Source organism: Oncorhynchus masou, chromosome 13 (assembly GCF_036934945.1).
Source record: "Oncorhynchus masou masou isolate Uvic2021 chromosome 13, UVic_Omas_1.1, whole genome shotgun sequence".
NCBI classification, from domain to species: Eukaryota; Metazoa; Chordata; class Actinopteri; order Salmoniformes; family Salmonidae; genus Oncorhynchus; species Oncorhynchus masou.
The window spans coordinates 49,658,051-49,677,423 of NC_088224.1; the positions used below are offsets into that span (position 1 = coordinate 49,658,051).

The 19,373-nt window shown below is 40.6% G+C and overlaps 1 protein-coding gene across 3 annotated transcripts in view; it reads left to right on the top strand.

Moving 5' to 3' along the window:
* rnpepl1 (arginyl aminopeptidase like 1) overlaps window positions 1-7,117 on the top strand; it is a 59,563-nt gene extending 52,446 nt beyond the window's left edge. The window contains exon 12 of one of the 3 annotated variants that reach the window (XR_010457454.1): window positions 3,563-3,662. Coding sequence is in view for 2 of the 3 variants with exons in the window: in XM_064984154.1 (XP_064840226.1) it covers window positions 3,563-3,856 (294 nt within the window). In the remaining variant the exon portion in view is untranslated. Of the gene's footprint in view, window positions 1-3,562 lie in introns of all 3 variants that reach the window. The other 2 variants (XM_064984155.1, XM_064984154.1) reach the window with 2 other exon arrangements.
* The last annotated feature ends 12,256 nt before the right edge of the window (window positions 7,118-19,373 follow it).

A 19,373-nucleotide genomic window follows, 5' to 3' on the forward strand; every position in this document is an offset into this window, starting at 1 on the left:
GCACAGCTGATTCAAATAATCAAAGCTTGACGATATGTTGATTATTTGAATCAGCTGTGTAGTGCTAAGGCAAAAACCAAAACATGCACCCCTGGGAGGCCCCAGGACCGAGTTTGGTCCTGCCTTAGATGCATTTTTTCCACTCACTCTATTATTGTGCAATTACTGATTTACTATGTAACAACATGTTAATACAATAGTGACTACACAGATTTTTCACCTAGTCATCTCGGATATTTGAACCAACGACCCTTCGGTTACTGGTCCTTGTCCAACCCTCTTCACCCCTAGGCTACCTGCCGCCCCAACTTAAATAAATGTAATGAGAGTATTAAAGGGGAGGGATGGGGATTGAGGGAACATGTAAACTAATGTTTTCTAGAAGATTGATTTAGATTCCACCAGTCTCCATTCAGAAATACCTTTTTGGATTAAATGTAGCATTTATTTATTAAAATGTAACTTAAATGTATTACAGCAACACACATAGAAGGCCCTTCATTTTCATTTGAGCCTTTTCTTTAAAAAATGCAAGCTGAGTAACCCAGGCCATTCACTCTAGTTCTAGGAAGTCAAAGCAGTGAAATTACCAATTAATTTTTCACAATTCCTGACATTTAATTCTAGTGAAAATTCCCTGTCTTAGGTCAGTTAGAATCACCTCTTTATTTTAAGAATGTGAAATGTCAGAATAATAGTAGAGGAGAATGCTTTATTTCAGCCTTTATTTCTTTCATCACATTCCCAGTGGGTCAGAAGTTTACATCCACTCAATTAGTATTTGGTAGCGTTGCCTTTAAATTGTTAAACTTGGGTCAAACGTAGGGTAGCCTTCCACAAGCTTCCCACAATAAGTTAGGTGAATTTTGTCCTATTTCTCCTGACAGAGCTGGTGTAACTGAGTCAGGTTTGTAGGCCTCCTTGCTCACACACCCTTTTACAGTTCTTTCTGCCCCCATTTTCTACGGGATTAAGGTCAGGGCTTTGTGATGGCCACTCCAATACCTTGACTTTGTTGTCCTTAAGCCATTTTGCCACAACTTTGGAAGTATGCTCGAGGTCATTGTCCATTTGGAAGAACCATTTGTGACCAAGCTTGAACTGATGTCTTGAGATGTTGCTTCAATATATCCACATAATTTTCCTCCTCATGATGCCATCTATTTTGTGAAGTGCACCAGTCCCTCCTGCAGAAAAGCACCCCCACAACATGATACTGCCACCTCCGTGCTTCACGGTTGGGGTGATGTTCTTCGGCTTGCAAGCCCTCCCCCTTTTTCCTCCAAACATAACGATAGTCACTATTTGTTTCATCAGACCAGAGGACATTTCTCCAAAAAGTACAATCTTTTTCCCCATGTGCAGTTGCAAACCATAGTCTGGCTTTTTTATGGCGGTTTTGGAGTAGTGGCTCCTTCCTGGCTGAGTGGCCTTTCAGGTTATGTCGATTATAGGACTCATTTTACTGTGGATATAGATACTTTTGTACTTGTTTCCTCCAGCATCTTCACAAGGTCCTTTGCTGTTGTTCTGGGATTGATTTGCACTTTTCGCACCAAAGTACGTTCATCTCTAGGAGACAGAACGCGTCTCCTTCCTGAGTGGTATGACGGCTGAGTGGTCCCATGGTGTTTATACTTGCGTATTGTTTGTACAGATGAATGTGGCACCTTCAGTTGTTTCAGAAGCTTCTAAAGCCATGACATCATTGTCTGGAATTTTCCAAGCTGTTTAAAGGCACAGTCACCTTAGTGTATGTAAACTTCTGACCCACTGGAATTGTGATACATTCAATTTTAAGTGAAATAATCTGTCCTAACCGACTTGCCAAAACTATAGTTTGTTAACAAGAAATTTGTGGAGTGGTTGAAAAACAAGTTTTAATTACTCCAACCTAAGTGTATGTAAACCTCCGACTTCAACTGTAGGTAGTTGGGCGATTTACAGTTGGACTATGTACAGCTGCAGTGATCGGTAAGCTGCTCTGACAGCTGACGCTTAAAGTTAGTGAGGGAGGTATAAGTCTTCAACTTCAGTGACTTTTTTGCAATTCGTTCCAGTCACTGGCAACTGGAAGGAAAGGCCGCGTTGACTTTAGGGATGACCTGTGAAATATACCTGCTGGAGCGCGTGCTATGTATGGGTGTTGCTCTGGAGACCAGTGAGCTGAGATAAGGCGGAGCTTTACCTAGCAAAGACTTATAGATGACCTGGAGCCAGTGGGTTTGGCGACGAATATGTGGTGAGGATCAGCCAACGGGAGCATACAGGTCACAGTAGTGGGTAGTGTATGGGACTTTGGTGTCAAAATGGATGGCACTGTGATAGACTGCATCTCAGTCAGTTTTACGAGGGTATATTTGGCAGCATGAGTGAAGGAGGCTTTGTTTTGAAATAGGAGTCCGATTCTAGATTTAACTTTGGATTGGAGATGCTTAATGTGAGTCTGGAAGGAGAGTTTACAGTCTAACCAGACACCGAGGTATTTATAGTTGTCCACATATTCTTAGTCAGAACCGTCCAGAGAGTGATGCTTTTTGGGTGGGCGGGTGCGGGCAGCAAACGGTTGAAGAGCATGCATTTAGTTTGACTAGCATTTAAGAGCAGTTGGAGGCCACTAAAGGAGTGTTGTATGGAATTGAAGCTCATCTGGAGGTTAGTTAACAGTGTCCAAAGAAGGGCTAGAGGTATACAGAATGGAGTCGTCTGCGTAGAGGTGGATCAAAGAATCACCCGCAGCAAGAGCGACATCATTGATGTATACTGAGAAAAGAGTCGGCCCGAGACTTGAACCCTGTGGCACCCCCATAGAGACTGCCGGGGGTTCGGACAACAGGCCCTCTGATTTGACACCCTGAACTCTGTCTGAGAAGTAGTTGGTGAACCAGGCGAGGCAGTCATTAGAGACACCAAGGCTGTTGAGACTGCCGATAAGAATGTGGTGATTGACAGAGTCGAAAGCCTTGGCCAGGTCGATGAATACGGCTGCACAGTACTGTCTTTTATCGATGGCGTGACTGAGGTGCACCCATGACCAGCTCGGAAACCAGGTTGCATAGTGGAGAATGTATGGTGGGATTCGAAATGGTCAGTGATCTGTTTGTTCACTTGGCTTTCGAAGACTTTAGAAAGGCAGGGCAGGAATTAATGAAATTAATAGGGGCGTCTCACACACTGTAAAAGTTCGGAGTCTCGTGGAGCAGGCCAGATTCTTGTGTCATGGCCAAATGGCGTCTTCCCTCAGCTGTTAACGATTTCTATGAGTTTGCTGGAATGTGTATAATGACACTGTGTATTGCTATTATTTATGTTGTATGTCTAATATTTATTTCTTTAAGCACATCTGTGTCAGCTTTTTGCAGGTGCATGGGAATAATTTGATAATATCTTGCCAATATATTATAAAAATATGTCTTCAAGCTTACGTGTCGACCTCTAGGCAGCAGAGCTTTTGTCACTTTTTACCTACCTGTAAGTGCCAAAGACAAATTACATTTTGTTTTAAATGTAACGCACAGCAATACAATTTAAACCTTATCTGGTATTTTTTTTATCTCATCAGACGTCGAGGATGTACACAGTCCCGTTGTACGAGGACCTTTGTTCCGGGGTGATGAAGTGCTTTGCAGCTGAGGTGTTCTACCAGACACAGGCCCGCCTCCACCCCAACCTGCGACGGACACTCCAGCAGATCCTGTTCCAGACCAGCGCCTTATCCACTCCCACAGGCTCTGTCCCCTCCCTACTACACCCCACCCCCTCGTCACCCAGTCCCACCCCCAGGGACCAACTGGGGCCCGCCGACCCCCCCACAACTGGTACTATCGCACTACGTGACGTCAACGTGTCCGCCTGAGTGGCCGGTAGAAGAGAAGAGAGACATACATACACTGTGAGAGAGGGGGGTGGCATGTTGAAAAAGGTGAAGAACTGTAAGACTTGAAATGACTGCAGTTTCAGCCAGACATCATCTGTGCTTGACTGAGACTGACAGTGAGTGATGAAGGACCACCGGGTTCATACACATGCACACACATTTACACACTGTGTATGTACAGTGCATTCGGAAAGTATTCAGACACCTTGACTTTTTCCACCTTTTGTTACGTTACAGCCTTATTCCAAAATTCATTCAATAGTTTTTTTTAATGACAAAGCAAAAACAGTTTAGACATTTTTGCAAATGTAAAAACAAATATAAAAACATAAGCATTCAGACCCTTTTACTCAGTACTTCGTTGAAGCACCGTTGGCAGTGATTACAGCATCGAGTCTTCTTGGGTATGGCGCTACAAGCTTGACGCCTGTATTTTTGCTAGTTTCTCCCGTTCTTCTCTGGAGATCCTGCTCTGTGATGTTGGATGGGGAGTGTTGCTGAACAGTTATTTTCAGATCTCTCCAGAGATGTTAGATCCGGGGTCTGGATGGGCCACTCAAGGACATTCAGATACTTGTCCCAAAGCCACTCCTGTGTTGTTTTGGCTGTGTGCTTAGTGTCGTTGTCCTGTTGGAAGGTGAACCGTCGCCCCAGTCTGAGGTCCTGAGCTCTCTGGAGAAGGTTTTCATTAAGAATCTCTTTATACTTGGCTCCGTTCATCTTTCCCTTGATCCTGACTAGTCTCCCAGTCCCTGCCACTGAAAAACATCACACACAGCATGATGCTGCCACCACCGTGCTTCAGCGTAGGGATGATGCCAGGTTTCCTCCAGATGTGTCGCTTGGCATTCAGGCAAATAGTTACATTTTGGTTTCATCAGACCAAAGAATCCAAGTTGGCTGTCATGTGCCTTTTAATGAGTGGCTTTTGTCTGGCCACTCTACCATAAAGGCCTGATTGGTGGAGTGCTGCAGATATGGTTGTCCTTCTGGAAGATTCTCCCATCTCCACAGAGGAACTCTGGAGCTCTATCAGAGTAGCCATTGGGTTCTTGGTCACCTCCCTGACCAAGGCCCTTTTCTCCCGATTGCTCAGTTTGGCCGGGCAGCCAGCTCTAGAAAGACTCTTAGTGGTTCCCAAATTCTTCCATTTAAGAATGATGGAGTCCACTGTGTTCTTGGAGACCTTTCAATGCTGCAGACATTTGTTGGAACCCATCCCCAGATCTGTGCATGGACATAATCCTGTCTCTGAGCTCTACGGACAATTCCTTCAACTTCATGGCTTGGTTTTTGCTCTGACATGCACTGTCACCTGTGGGACCTTATATAGACAGGTGTGCCTTTCCAATCAAATGAATTTACAACAGGTGGACTCCAAGTTGTAGAAACATCTCAAGGATGATCAATGTAAACAAGATGCACCTGAGCTCAATTTTGAGTCTCGTAGCAAAGGGTCTGAATAATGTATTTCTGTTTTTTGGGGGGTGTTTTGCAAAAAAATCCCCAAAATCTGTTTTCGCTTTATCATTATTGTGTGTACATTTTAGATTTAAGTCTGTAACGTAACAAAATGTGGAAAAATCAAGGGGTCTGAATACTTTCTGAATGCACTATATATGCGTATTTATATGTTGAGTCTGATTTTTGTAAGCTAACCTTTTGAAACCTCTCTGGGAAGGACAATGTTGTGTGTGTGTGTGTGTGCGTGCGCGCATGCACTTCATGAATGGAGGTAACCATCTATTGACTGTCTGCACACATGTGTGTCCTGCTTAGCGCTGGGATTATGGCTTCATGAGCCTGCAGCTTGTGCCCTAGACTAATTTACAGGGAGAGTGAGCCACCAAATGTCCCTCTGCCCAGTCTGTAGTCAGAGAGGAGAGCCCTGCTGTCCCCAAATGGCACTCTATTCCCTACATATTGCACTCCTTTTGATCAGACTGCATAGGGCAGTGGTTCTCAAACCTCTTCTGGGACCCCCAGACATCTCACCAATTAGTTGTGGCCCTGAACTAGCTCACCTGATTGACATAGTCAAGGGCTTGATGGTTAATTGACAAGCTAAGAGTCAGGTGAGCTAGGTGTGGAATAGATCAAATGCATAGAATGGCTGGGGGTCCCTGCGGAGAGGCTTGAGAACTGCTACCATAGATGGGGCTATGGTCAAAAGCAGTACACTATGGAACCCAGGGCCCATAGCATTTGGGACGCAAGCCTCTGTTTGCTACGTTAAACACTACACACTTTAACCCTGCCTTTAATAATTACAATTGATTATTTCCACATTTGGAATATCCAACAGGAAGGCTTATCCAGCAATAGATGTGGAATTCCCCCTGCTCGTTCTCTTCCCTTTACACGTGGGCTGTGTCTCAGTAGTCTAAACAGCCTTCCTCGTCTCCTTGCCCTCATCTGCACTTATCTGAAAGAATTGAAAATTCACTGAAATGAAAGTCCAGTCGGCTAAATGGAGTGTGCTTCTTTGACAACTTTGCTTTTACTAATCAACTCCCTTAAGTAGGGAAGGTTGGTAGGCCTACTACTTTACACTATTGAGACGCAGCCCTCACAGTGCAAAACCCTCTCCCATAGGGCTGTCGTGAGAAGGGAGAGGGTAAGGCCACACGTGCCTTCAAACTGGAGCTCTGCTATTCATCTGGGTCACGTTCAGTCCTGTAACGTGCATCCACCTATCCAGGTGGCGTGCAACTTTACAGGACCTTCAGATAGGAATTTATTGAACAGACATGTTTCTTTGTCCTGAAGAATAGGGAATCGTTGTCAGCTATATAGAACGTGGCACTCTCCTGAATGCGACCCTTGTCAACAGTGTCTGGACTTCTCTCGTTCAGGCTTGACTGCCATTTCCAAAGCTACAGATCATTTTGATTCTGTGATTGACTAAAGAGAGGGGTGGGGTGTGTATGTCAGTGACGTTATTAATGAATAGCTGGGCTGAAATGTTAACCATGATTTTGTACAAGTTTTGTTTTAATGTTTCCTCCCAACATTATTATTTATGAATTGTGAACGGGCTGTACCTCTCAGCATAGAAATGTGAGGGGCAGAATGTTTGTTTTGATGATAACATGAGATTACATTGTTAAACAGTGACAGTCTTCAGCTATCCTCCGATGCCTTACTTAATGTACAGTATTGTTACTGTACAACAGAGGGGATAGACTAGCAGGTTTGTCTCCAATGTTTTACAAGTAATAAAAAAGCCTTGAGACTCAACATTGATGTTTACCTCTAGACTGGTGGATTTTAAAACCAACTGCGTTGATATTGTGAGTGAAAAGGAAAAGGTGTCGACTCAGGTTATTTAGGCCTGTTAGTCCACAAGAGGGCGCACTGATGGGTTTTATCCTATAGGCCTCGTGTTGGCACCTGTATGGCACTTGGGCCCAGTTTCCCAAAAGCATCTTAGCCTTAAATTCATTGTTAGAACCTTCGTAAGAGCATCGTTAAATCTTCGAGCTGTTTCCTAAAACCGTTGTTAGTAAAGTTGCACTTAAATAAAGGGTGCATATAAGCAGACAATGAAAGCTCTTACAATATTTGATGATTACATTTCTCTAAAACAGGCTATAGGCTACATATATACCACCAAGTCAGAACAGTAGGCTAAATTAAGAGGGGTAAATAGACCAAATTATTAAGGTGAGGCACATGGGCTACCAAACAACATACTCTTAGAATTACTTTCTTAGCTACAGTATACATCTCTCCCTGGGATATTACATAATTTATGCAGCAGCATACAATACATTTTGGACTTGTTGTACTGTGCTCACTTGAACAGGAAGTTGGGGCAGCGGTCCTTGTGGGCAAATTTTGTCATCAAAGTCTGGCATTCTCTAGAGAAACATGCAACACCATGGGTCAGAAAATGCTGTCAATCCAGCATGACTTTAGTGAGATCAAGACAACTTGCAACTTGAAAAAAAACAAGGTCGAATCATGACGTCAGTGTTCTTCAGGTCGGAGCTCTAGAAAAACAATAACGAATTAAATCCAGGCAAACAGTGGTTATAACATATCATAGACTGGCTAGTCAGTTGGTTTGCTAAGACGTCATAGGTTGATCAGGTGGCAGTGTGACCTTTCCTCGAGTTCTGCGAGCAAAACCGGAGGAAGCAGTGGTCTAAAATGTCCAACTTAACATTGGAGGGGGCCTGTTTTTATAACCGTGTCTCCAGAAGATGGAGCATTGCTTACCAGCATGAGAGAGCAATTAAAACAACTCTATCTATTGCCTGGCCTACTGGGTGAGGTTGAGGCCTTAGTTCGTCTCGTGCTCCATAAATTACATGTAAACAACCAAATGTTCAAGGACTCGAAGATTACAACGTGGTTGATAGCTACCTCCTGTTGAAGTAGTCCCCCGATACATATTTGCACCGCATTACACAGTACAAATACATTTTTTTTTACCCCAATATTTTTTTGCATGAACTAGGTTAATATTATTTCAATATAAATGTTTGTACATTCATGCAGTATGGAACCGTGGACTTAAAATAAGTTTTGGTTTATGGTAATGTAGAATGGGTATGATGAATTTAGCCTTTTCCTATTCAGGCAATATGGAACTATGGACGTAATATCAGGTTTTGATTTAGGGGAAGGCGAAGATGGGTTAGGCTGACCTTTTTACTTTGATTTTTTTATCATTTGATTTGAAGAATTGTTATGAATCCCTTTTGGCCCGACAGTCTAGGGGGGATGGTAATGAGACCCGTAACATAACTCATAAAATTATAATGGTGACAAAGTAAAAAAGTGTGAACGAAATAACCACAACAACTGAAATCTACCGTCAAACTCAAGGTTTATTAATAAACACACGGTAATGGGGGAGCAGGAAAAGGGGCTGAGCTGGACCCAAGGAAAGAAACAATAAGTATTCAAAAACACCCCTAAGCTAGACTAGCCTACTTTAACAACAACTAACTAACCAAAAATACAGTGGGTGGTCCACCCAGTTCTATCTAGTGTATTTAACAAAGTCTACCTACGGGTAATGTATGCCCATGGGCGACTTGTCTTGGTTTCCCCTTTTCCCACCAGCAAACAAACAAACACCATAACCAAAAACAATACTCACAGGTAGGTGAGGACAAAGTGCTATGGAGGTGCTCAAACAAAAGAGAGGTCAATACACAAAGCGAGAGTGAACCAGAGAAACATACAGACACGGCATTTACAGAGAGATTGAGCTCTAGAGCAAACAACTGACAGGGTTTTTAAACCAAGGGAAAGGAACTGTGATAGGGTAGGAAACAGGAGGAGGTGTGTCTTCTGATTGATGATTGGATTGGTGACTGATTGGGGAGTGATGATTTTCACCTGTGAGGGAAGAAGGAGAAAAAAACACACCCACAGGATACTTGTATCCGTAACAAGAATGTACATTAGAAATACCAAGTTTTTTTTTGTTGTTGTTGAATATGATATGGCCTAATTGTAGAGGTCAGGTATATTTTTATTTTTATTTATTTTTTACCTTTATTTAACTAGGCAAGTCAGTTAAGAACAAATTCTTATTTTCAATGGCGGCCTAGGAACAGTGGGTTAACTGCCTGTTCAGGGGCAGAACGACAGAATTGTACCTTGTCAGCTCGGGGGTTTGAACTTGCAACCTTCCGGTTACTAGTCCAATGCTCTAACCACTAGGCTACCCTGCCGACACATATTACGACCTAAAAGCTGTTTGTAAGTCGCTCTGGATAAGAGCGTCTGCTAAATGACTTAAATGTAAATGTAAATATAGTGCAGCCCTTGTTCGCCGATGTGAATCGTTGTTTAAAGATAAAACTTAATAAATATGAATAGATGTATTATAGGTTTAAATGATTATATCATTAAAAACCTGCATAGGTTCTCTATTGGAATAGGCCTATATGATCCTAAAATAATTGGTGTTATTACCTTTTACATTAAAAAAATTATTCTCAGTCTTAAAAAATGTATATGATTATCCTTCCGATACACACAGGCAAATGGATGGATTAGTTATTCTCAAAAGGGTTGTTGTCTCTAGTGTGTTAGTTAATGGTAGAACTGATACAATAACTTCTCTTAGCGAGAGAAAGGTATATTATATATTTCTACATAAGCTAGTTATGCTACCTTTTATATTCTTTATCCAAATGATATAGGCCTAGGTGTAAAACAACCGAGCTGATAGAGCAACGACCCTGGAATAAAAAAAACTAAATGTGTATGGGTGAAGGGTTGGTTTTTACAGGGGGTTGGTTTTACAGGTTTAATCGCTCTGGATTGTCAGTACTGCAGGTGTTCTTGGTTGTCGTGCCATGACTGTGTTGGAGTCGATTGTGAGTTGAACTTGTTTTGCTTGCAGTCGGCTCTGGCACAGCCATGGCACAATACAACAGGAATACAATAGGATATAATGTGATGCCTGAGACACATTTTTACTTGCAGTCATTAGCGGCCGTTAGAATATTTTTTCCTTCTTCCTTTTTTTGGTCAAAATTATAACAGGATATAATGAGGACTACATGACATATATCTTGCATGTAATGGACATTTAAAAAAAAGGACTGGTCTTGCGATATATTTAGGTTGTTTTTTCTTCATTTTATCCAAAAATGTTAAAACAATTGAATCCAATGAAGTGTGCAGGCAGGGCTGACATGCTTACAGCCAATCAGATCCAATGAACTGAGCAGGCTGGGCTGACATGCTTATAGCCTTGCTAGGACTTTATAAATATGCGCATGCATTTATAATATTCTACTGTTGTTATTTATATTAATAGGATCAATCAGTGGAACCATTAATTTTTTTCTGAATGTTTTCCATGTTTTTTGGTTAGTTGTCTTAAGCAGCCTCAGATATTTATGTTATCATGGGACTGCTCATATTTCCCTCTGGCCAACGCCAATTGTCGGCCAAGGGTTTGCCTTAGGACGCAAATGTGCGTCAATAGTCAGGGAGATGGTCTGATGGTCTTAGTGACAATAGACCTAGATATGGGGGATGTTTTAGTGGGTGGAATATTAGGACAATTGGAGGTTTACACAGTTGCAGCTACAGTATCTTTAACAGTGCAAATGATTATGGTACAGCTATATGGACACTTAATCATCATGGTGCTTTTTAATGGTAAGTTTACAAACATTGGTTGTGGTAAGTATAATTGACACTTGGCTAGTGTTATGGTAAGTGGGGAAATAAAGTATAGCAAGTTATAATTGTAATGGCTTAGCAGATCATAAAAAAAGAAGATATACATTTTTACCTGGCTAAAAGAGAAAGAATATAATGTCTATTGTTTACAGGAAACTCATTCTACAAATATAGATGAGGTTGGGTGGAAAAAGGACTCGGAGGGAGAAATATATTTTTGTCATGTGCAAAGAAACTCAAAAGGGGTGATTATACTAATTAATACAAATTTTGATCCGATTGTGCAAACTGTGGAAACAGATTCAAAAGGAAGATGGATTATTTTAAATATGCTATTGGACCAAAACAGATCTGGCTAATTCATCTATATGGGTCAAATAATGATGATCCACACTTCTAAAATATATATAATAATCTATTGAGCTCACAAGCAATGCATGAATCTATTATTATGGTGGGAGATGATAATGGGTTTTTAAGCACCTCAATGGATCGTAAAGGAAATCACTCTACACACTATCACCCTCAAGCACTGAAGGGGATCATAAAGATCATGGATACATTAGAACTAGTGGATATATTTAGGTTGAAAAACCCTGCCCTAGTGAGATATACATGGAGAAGGCTTAATCAAGCTAGCCGTCTTGAATACTTCCTGGTCTTGTTCTTGCTGGCATCAAGTCAAAGTATTAGTAGGAAACCGAATGCGATCTGACCACAATCTAATTGGCCTCCATATAATGCTTCAGAATTCCCACGTGGATGGGGATATTGGAAATTTAAAAGCCTATTGGATGACAATTTGTTCTTAACTAAGACAAAATCATTTATAATTGACTTTTTTTTGTACAACATAGGTACAGCAGATCCCCTTATTGTATGGGACACTTTCAAATGTACTTTTAGAGGCCATTCAATGCAATACTCATCATTAAAACAAAATCAGTTTAGGTCAAAAGAGGTTAGACTAATAGAGGAAAGAGGAAGAAACAGCACAGGTAGATGTAATGGAAACTGAGACACAAAATAGGTTAGAGGAAAACTAAAACAATTGGAGGTACTTATTCAAGAATGATCAAGTGTAATGTATTACAAAAATAAAGCGAATTGGATGTAAAATGGTGAAAAATGCACAAAACGTTTCTTGATTCTTCAACATCGAAATTCTACCAAAAATAATTTACAGAAACTCGTTACAAATAGAGTTATCCATGATTCACCAAATTATATTTTGAAAGAGGAAGCAAAATATTTTAAGCGTATGTTTTCTTTTCAGTCTCCATTTCAACTGAATGATGTTAACTGTGTGGATTTCTTTCCTAATAATAATGACACATTTACAGAAAGACCTGTGTGAAGGCCAACTTACAGAAGAGGAACTTTGAGGCAATAAAATCTATTCTGCCTGGAAAAACACACGGGCTTGACGGTATACCAGTAGAGGTATATCAGACTTTTTTTATGTACTCAAAGATCCATTATTAGCATATTTCAATTACTCTTATACAAATGGTAGACATTCAGGTACGCAACAAGAAGGTCTGATTTCATTACTACTAAAACAGGGTCCACGGGGTAAATATAAAGATCCAGTCCATTTAAAAAAAACTGGAGGCCTCTAACACATCAATGTTGTGATGCGAAAATCCTGGCGAGGTTTTACCAGATATTGTTCATCCTGATCAGACAGGTTTTTTACATGGACGATATATTGGAGATAATGTACGACAATTACTTGAAACAATTGAACATTATGAAACATTGAAGACACCAGGCCTGGTCTTCTTAGCAGATTTTGAAAAGGTGTTTGATGACGTATGACTAGAATGTATATATAAATGACTGGTTTATTTTAATTTTGGTGAAATGCTTATACAATGGGTTAAAGTTATGTACAGAAACCACAGATGTAAAATAGTAAATAATGGTTACTTAAAAGCTCAATACTTTCTAAGAGGAGTGAAACAAGGCTATCCGTTGTCTCTATCTATTTACTATGGTATATCTCTATCTATTTACTATGGCCATTTGAAATGCTAACTATTAGAATTAGATCTTTGATGATTGAGAGAATGTCAAGAGTGTGCAAAGCTGTCATCAAGGGGAAGGGTGGCTATTTGAAGAATCTCAAATATAAAATATATTTTGATTTGTTATCACTTCTTTTGATTACTACATTATTCTATATGTGTTATTTCACAGTTTTGATGTCTTAACTATTATTTTTGTAAAGAAAGAAAAACCCTTGAAAAGAAAAATCCTTGAATGAGTAGGTGTTCTAAAACTTTTGACCGGTGTATTTCTACTTCACCATCCACCCATTTTATAGGTAAACTACAAGGTAGTGTAAACATTTTTTTTTACGATCCAATACGTAACATGGTACACTTGTCATAATTAGGTTTTAATCCAGAGAGGCTAGAAAAGTGATCAAGATCTTCAATGAGACTGTGCAGGGATCCAGATTGCGGACTGAAGAAAAAACTAGAATCATCAGCATACATGGACACTTTTTTTAATCCCCAGGATTTCTAACCCCTTGATGTTCTTGTTGGATCTAATTTTAATAGCGAGCATTTAAATGGCCATAATAAACACATTTGAAGTCGTAAGTTTACATACACTTAGGTTGGAGTCATTAAAACTTATTTTTCTACCACTCCACACATTTCTTGTTAACAAATTATAGTTTGTGCATGACACAAGTAATTTTTCCAACAATTGTTTACGGATAGATTATTTCACTTATAATTCACTGTATCACAATTCCAGTGGGTCAGAAGTTTACATACACTAAGTTGACTGTGCCTTTTAAACAGCTTGGAAAATACCAGAAAATGATGTCATGGCTTTAGAAGCTTCTGATAGACTAATTGACATCATTTTAGTCAATTGGAGGTGTACCTGTGGATGTATTTCAAGGCCTACCTTCAAACTCAGTGCCTCTTTGCTTGACATCATGGGAAAATCTAAAGAAATCAGCCAAGTCTGGATCATCCTTAGGAGCAATTTTCAAATGCCTGAAGGTACCACATTCATCTGTACTAACAATAGTATGTAAGTATAAACACCATGGGACCACTCAGCCGTCATACCACTCAGGAAGGAGACGCATTCTGTCTCCTAGAGATGAACGTACTTGGGTGCGAAAAGTGCAAATCAATCCCAGAACAACAGCAAAGGACCTTGTGAAGATGCTGGAGGAAATAGGTACAAAAGTATCTATATCCACAGTAAAATGAGTCCTATATCGACATAAATTGAAAGGCCGACATGTTGAATGCACTGAGCTGTCTGTCTGAACTACTGGCATACAGCTCAGGCACCCATACATAACACACAAGACATGCCACCAGAGGTCTCTTCACAGTCAGAACAGACTATGGGAGGCGCACAGTACTACATAGTGCCATGACTACATTGAACTTTATTCCACATCAAGTAACTCATGCAAGCAGTAAAATTAGATATACAAAACAGAAACACCTTTTTGGAACAGCAGGGACTGTGAAGCAACACAAACAAACACACGTTAACATACACACACGTACACATGGATTTTGTATTGTTGATATGCTGTAGTAAGAGTAGAGGCCTGAGGGCATACACCTAATGTGTTATGAATGAATTGTAATGTTTTAAAATTGTATAACTGCCTTAATTTTGCTGGACCCCAGGAAGAGTAGCTGCCAAGGCAGCAGCTAATGGGGATACATCATAAATACAAATATTATTGAGAGTTCAGGCAATGTCAGACCAATCCAATAGAGCCTGTTGATGGCCATATTGGAAAATGTGTACCTTATGGATAAACCAGCAACAGCTAGGCATCATTGTTTAGACATTTCCCAGCTTTATGTAAAGTTTGCACTCATTATGAAGGCATTTTGCGAAAATGGGTTACCTGTACTAGTAATATATTGCTAAATAAATATAACTGACATACTTGGGCCACAATTTAGTTATCATTGTAACACACATTTTAAGTAATTGTTGGTCTTATTACACCAATTATTTATTCAGTTATGGTCATGCAAAATCAATGCAGTTTATCCCCATTTAATAAGTTAATGGCGGCCATCCTGAAAATAGGCTGCGGGGACTGGTTATAGGCAAAATCTATGATCACTGTATGGCAAAAAGAAAACTTTCCCAGTGGGTCCCTTGTTCTGTGTGAAATTTGGTGTAGTTATCATGTAGGGTACCATGTGATAATAGAGTCCATCCCAATACTGCCCATTCTGTCTCGATGTACCCCAAAATGCATAAATGTATTACCTTTGAACCCCTCAAGGTGAGCCCATAGATATCATTACGAATTAATTTGATTCATACCTTAATTGGTGTTGTATTATGAAGTTAACAATACTGTATATAAATTACCTTAGTATGAGAAGATGTCATCTCAATCCTGTTGGCCCAACTAATTGTATAGGCGTCATAATATATAATACAGTGATAACCACATTTTAACTACCTTCGATAAGTGGTAATCATACCAAAATATAATTCACAGAAATGGACCTTAATAAAAATCAACATTATACTTTTTAAAATTTTACCTTTATTTAACTAGGAAAGTCAGTTAATAACACATTTTCATTTTCAATGACCCTAGTGGGTTAACTGCCTTGTTCAGGTGTGGAATGACAGAGATTTACCTTGTCAGCTCGGGGATTCGATCTTGCAACTTTTCGGTTACTAGTCCAATGCTCTAACCACTGGGCTACCTTCTGCCACAAAGTGGACAAATGTGTGCCTCTGGCCCATGGACTATTATGCCCACCAAAAAATATAATTCCTTTCTCACTACTATATTTTATGTCATATCCAGTATCCCTGCATATGTTGACACAGAGCACTTTTGATACTGCCATTTATTATTGGAGGAATAGGAGGAGGTTGCTCATGGATGCTGATCTAGTAAATTTCTTGCATTCCCCTTAACGATCAACTTTTTTTCAATTTTTGTCTAAAATGACATACCCAAAACTAACTGCCTGTAGCTCATTCTCTGAAGCAAGAATATGCATTTTCTTGGTATCATGTAATTGTGAAAGGAATGTAGGAGAATATAACACATTAGATCTGATAAAAGATAATACAAAGAAAAAAAACAACGTTTTTTGTATTTTTTTGGTACCATCTTTGAAATGCAAGAGAAAGGCCATCATGTATTATTCCAGCGCAGTTGCAATTTAGATATTGGCCACTAGATCGAAGCAGTGTATGTGCAAAGTTTTAATCTGATCCAATGAATCATTGCATTTCTGTTCAAAACGTTGTATGAAGACTGCCCAAATGTGCCTAATTTGTTTATTAGTAACTTCATGTTCAAAACTGTGCACTCTTCTCGAACAATATCATGGTATTATTTCACTGTAATAGCTACTGGAAATTGGACAGTGCAGTTAGATTAATAAGAATTTAAGCTTTCTGCCAATATCAGATATGTCTGCTCTGGGAAATGTTCTTGTTACTTATACCCGCATGCTAATCGCATTACCTTACATTAGCTCAACCGTCCCGCAGGCGACCCACCAATCCTGAAGAAGTTTTAAAGGATGTTGGGAGAGTAAGCTCATCCTAGATCTGTGCCTAAGGGCAGGATTTGAATAATGGGTGGCCATACGTGTTATTTTGATGTTGAAGTTCCAGTCCACTATTTTTAGGGCACCTGTCCCCAAAGAGTCAATGGGTGAACCTCAAAGGCTTTTCCTTGATTCCTTGGATCCTCTCTCCTTGCCTCCTTATCACAATGTCAAAGGGGGGCGAGGTCTTCTATTCCAATGCTCTGAAGACGTCACTCTGACACTATGAAGTAGGCGAAGGTTGTGAGAAATCAAAGAGAAGAGATTCTGAACCTTGAGCAGAGCCATACTGAGGTGGCCTGGTTACACAACCACTATAGTTGAACCGTGCTGGGAAGAAAATATCGGACCCAGCACAGTTTGGTTCAGGTTGGCACATTGTGTGAAAAGGTAATTATGTACTGTATGACACCATTGATTATATTCATTGATTAGTATTGATATTGTTATTAGGACACACCATAGCAAAACATTTTGCTTACAAAAAACTGGTGTTTTGAAAAATAATTTGTCTTTCTAATTGGACAGGTCCAGGTACTCCCTTCCTATTTCAGTCCGTTTTCTTCCATTTGGTGCCTACTGAATACTACCCGGTTGACCTCTCCTCTCTTCTGCTTGTCTGGCGTCCTCCTCGGGTGGTAGGTTGAGTGGTCACATGTGTCCAGAGCGGGAGCCGTGGCGACCGGAGCTGGCGAGCTACGAGAGCTCGTCAACGCTGATGAGTTCTGAGCTGGAGACGACAAGCTTCTTCGACTCTGAAGACGGTGATGCATCCAGTCGGTAAGCACCACACACAAACACTGATGAATCGATAAAATGTGGCTTTTAATTATCTCAGTAAGGGGACTAAATTTCCCCAAACTTGGCAAATCAACTACATCCACGATAAATGAAAAAAATCATGTTGGGTTGTATTTGGAGTGGAACATCCCTTTAACACGTAGAGATCACCTCGAGGTTGTTCATTGCTGCCAATGTTGGTTGCAATAGACCCTGAAGGGTTAGAGCCAAGAGGAAGTGGAAGGGAGGTGATTGACTACTCATTCATTCATACTCACACTCACATACATGTACCCAAGACACAAAAAAATGTGTCCTCTCACCTGAAAAAATGGACCACCTTGCGCATCCACTTGATGCATACACTCTACGTGATTGCTACCAATTCTTATTAAAGCTCCCACAAATCATATGCTCTAGAAAATTCACACTAAATACTGTTGCTTTTCTCTCAGCTCAATGGCCACATTTATGTTTGGCTCAAATGTATAGAGTCACATATGGCCATTTAACCACTGGCAGATGAGTGTGTGTTGTGTGTCATGTCACCTTTGTGATGTCATCACCCACAGGTTCAGTGGTTCCAAGGAGCAGAGCACGTTGTCGAGGCTCGTGAGACGATATTGGCGGTGACGGCATAAACCCAAAGCGCCACGGATGGAGAGGGTAAGACACACACACATACAGACCACACAGATGCCAGTTTGCTTTGTGTTCAGTGGTCCTTGTGCATGTCCTCACCTCTATCTCTTTCAGTCATTCCTCTACTCCTCCCTCTCCTCCTGTCCAGTCGTCCTCTTTCAGCAGCGTCACAGATTCCACCATGTCACTGAACATCACCACTGTCACTTTAAATATGGGTGAGTAGTACAGTTAGCCTATATCTGGCAGCAGAGAACTGGAAGGAAAGGCGGCCAAAGGAGGTGTTGGCTTTGGGGATGAAAAGTGAGATATACCTGCTGGAGCCCGTGCTACGGGTGGGTGTTGTTATTGTGACCAGTGACCTGAGATAAGACGGAGCTTTACCTAGCAAAGACTTATAGAGCCAGTAGGTCTGCCGACGAATATGTCTGAATACTTTCCGACTGCCCTGTATATATAGAGGCAGTACTTTGTGACATCACTTCATGAAATGGAAACGCCAGCCCAGCCACAATCCTAGAGGTTCACTGATGATCAACCTCCTCCTTCACATCTGACTCATGATGATCAACCTCCTCCTTCACATCTGACACCTGATGATCACCTCCTCCTTCACATCTGACTCCAGATGATCAACCTCCTCCTTCACATCTGACTCCAGTGATCAATCCAGAGCGTCTTCTTTTCGGGGGGAATCCCGATGGACGACGTCATCCAATTGGCCGTCATCACCACCACCGCCAACAAGTTAATTGTCATTCAGGTTATCAATGGGAGAGCATTAGCAATGGATTTACATTGGCAGGTGCACAGGGAGAAACCCCTTCTTTTTTTTTTACTCAGTCGATCCAAAACTGCGGAAAAACTTTTGGAAGTCTTTATCAAAGTCTGTGGCCTGTGATGTTGGGACAAATGATAGTCCCTTATTATACAAGAGACAAAATTCACGTATTTTACAGCACAACCACAGAGTCATGTCTTAAGTGTAAAACTAACAATGACTCAATAATCCTTCTGGGAATGTTATGATGTCATAAAGTTATGGGCGGCGTTAGAAAGTTGGCTGTCAGAAGTACAATTATACAATGTAACATTACTTTTAATCTGTCTGTCTGTATAATTCAAAACATGGCATATGAGGGTGCAGTGAGATTCCCCAGAGCTGGACGATACTTTTCTCATCAATCATCTTATATATTATACTTAATTAAAACCTGGAAATCAACCAATCCTCTGTTGTTAATTCAATAGAAAGGTCAAATGCTTTATTATCTACGTAGAGAAATACAATGGTGCTGATGCAGGTCTGGGCAGGTGTGATG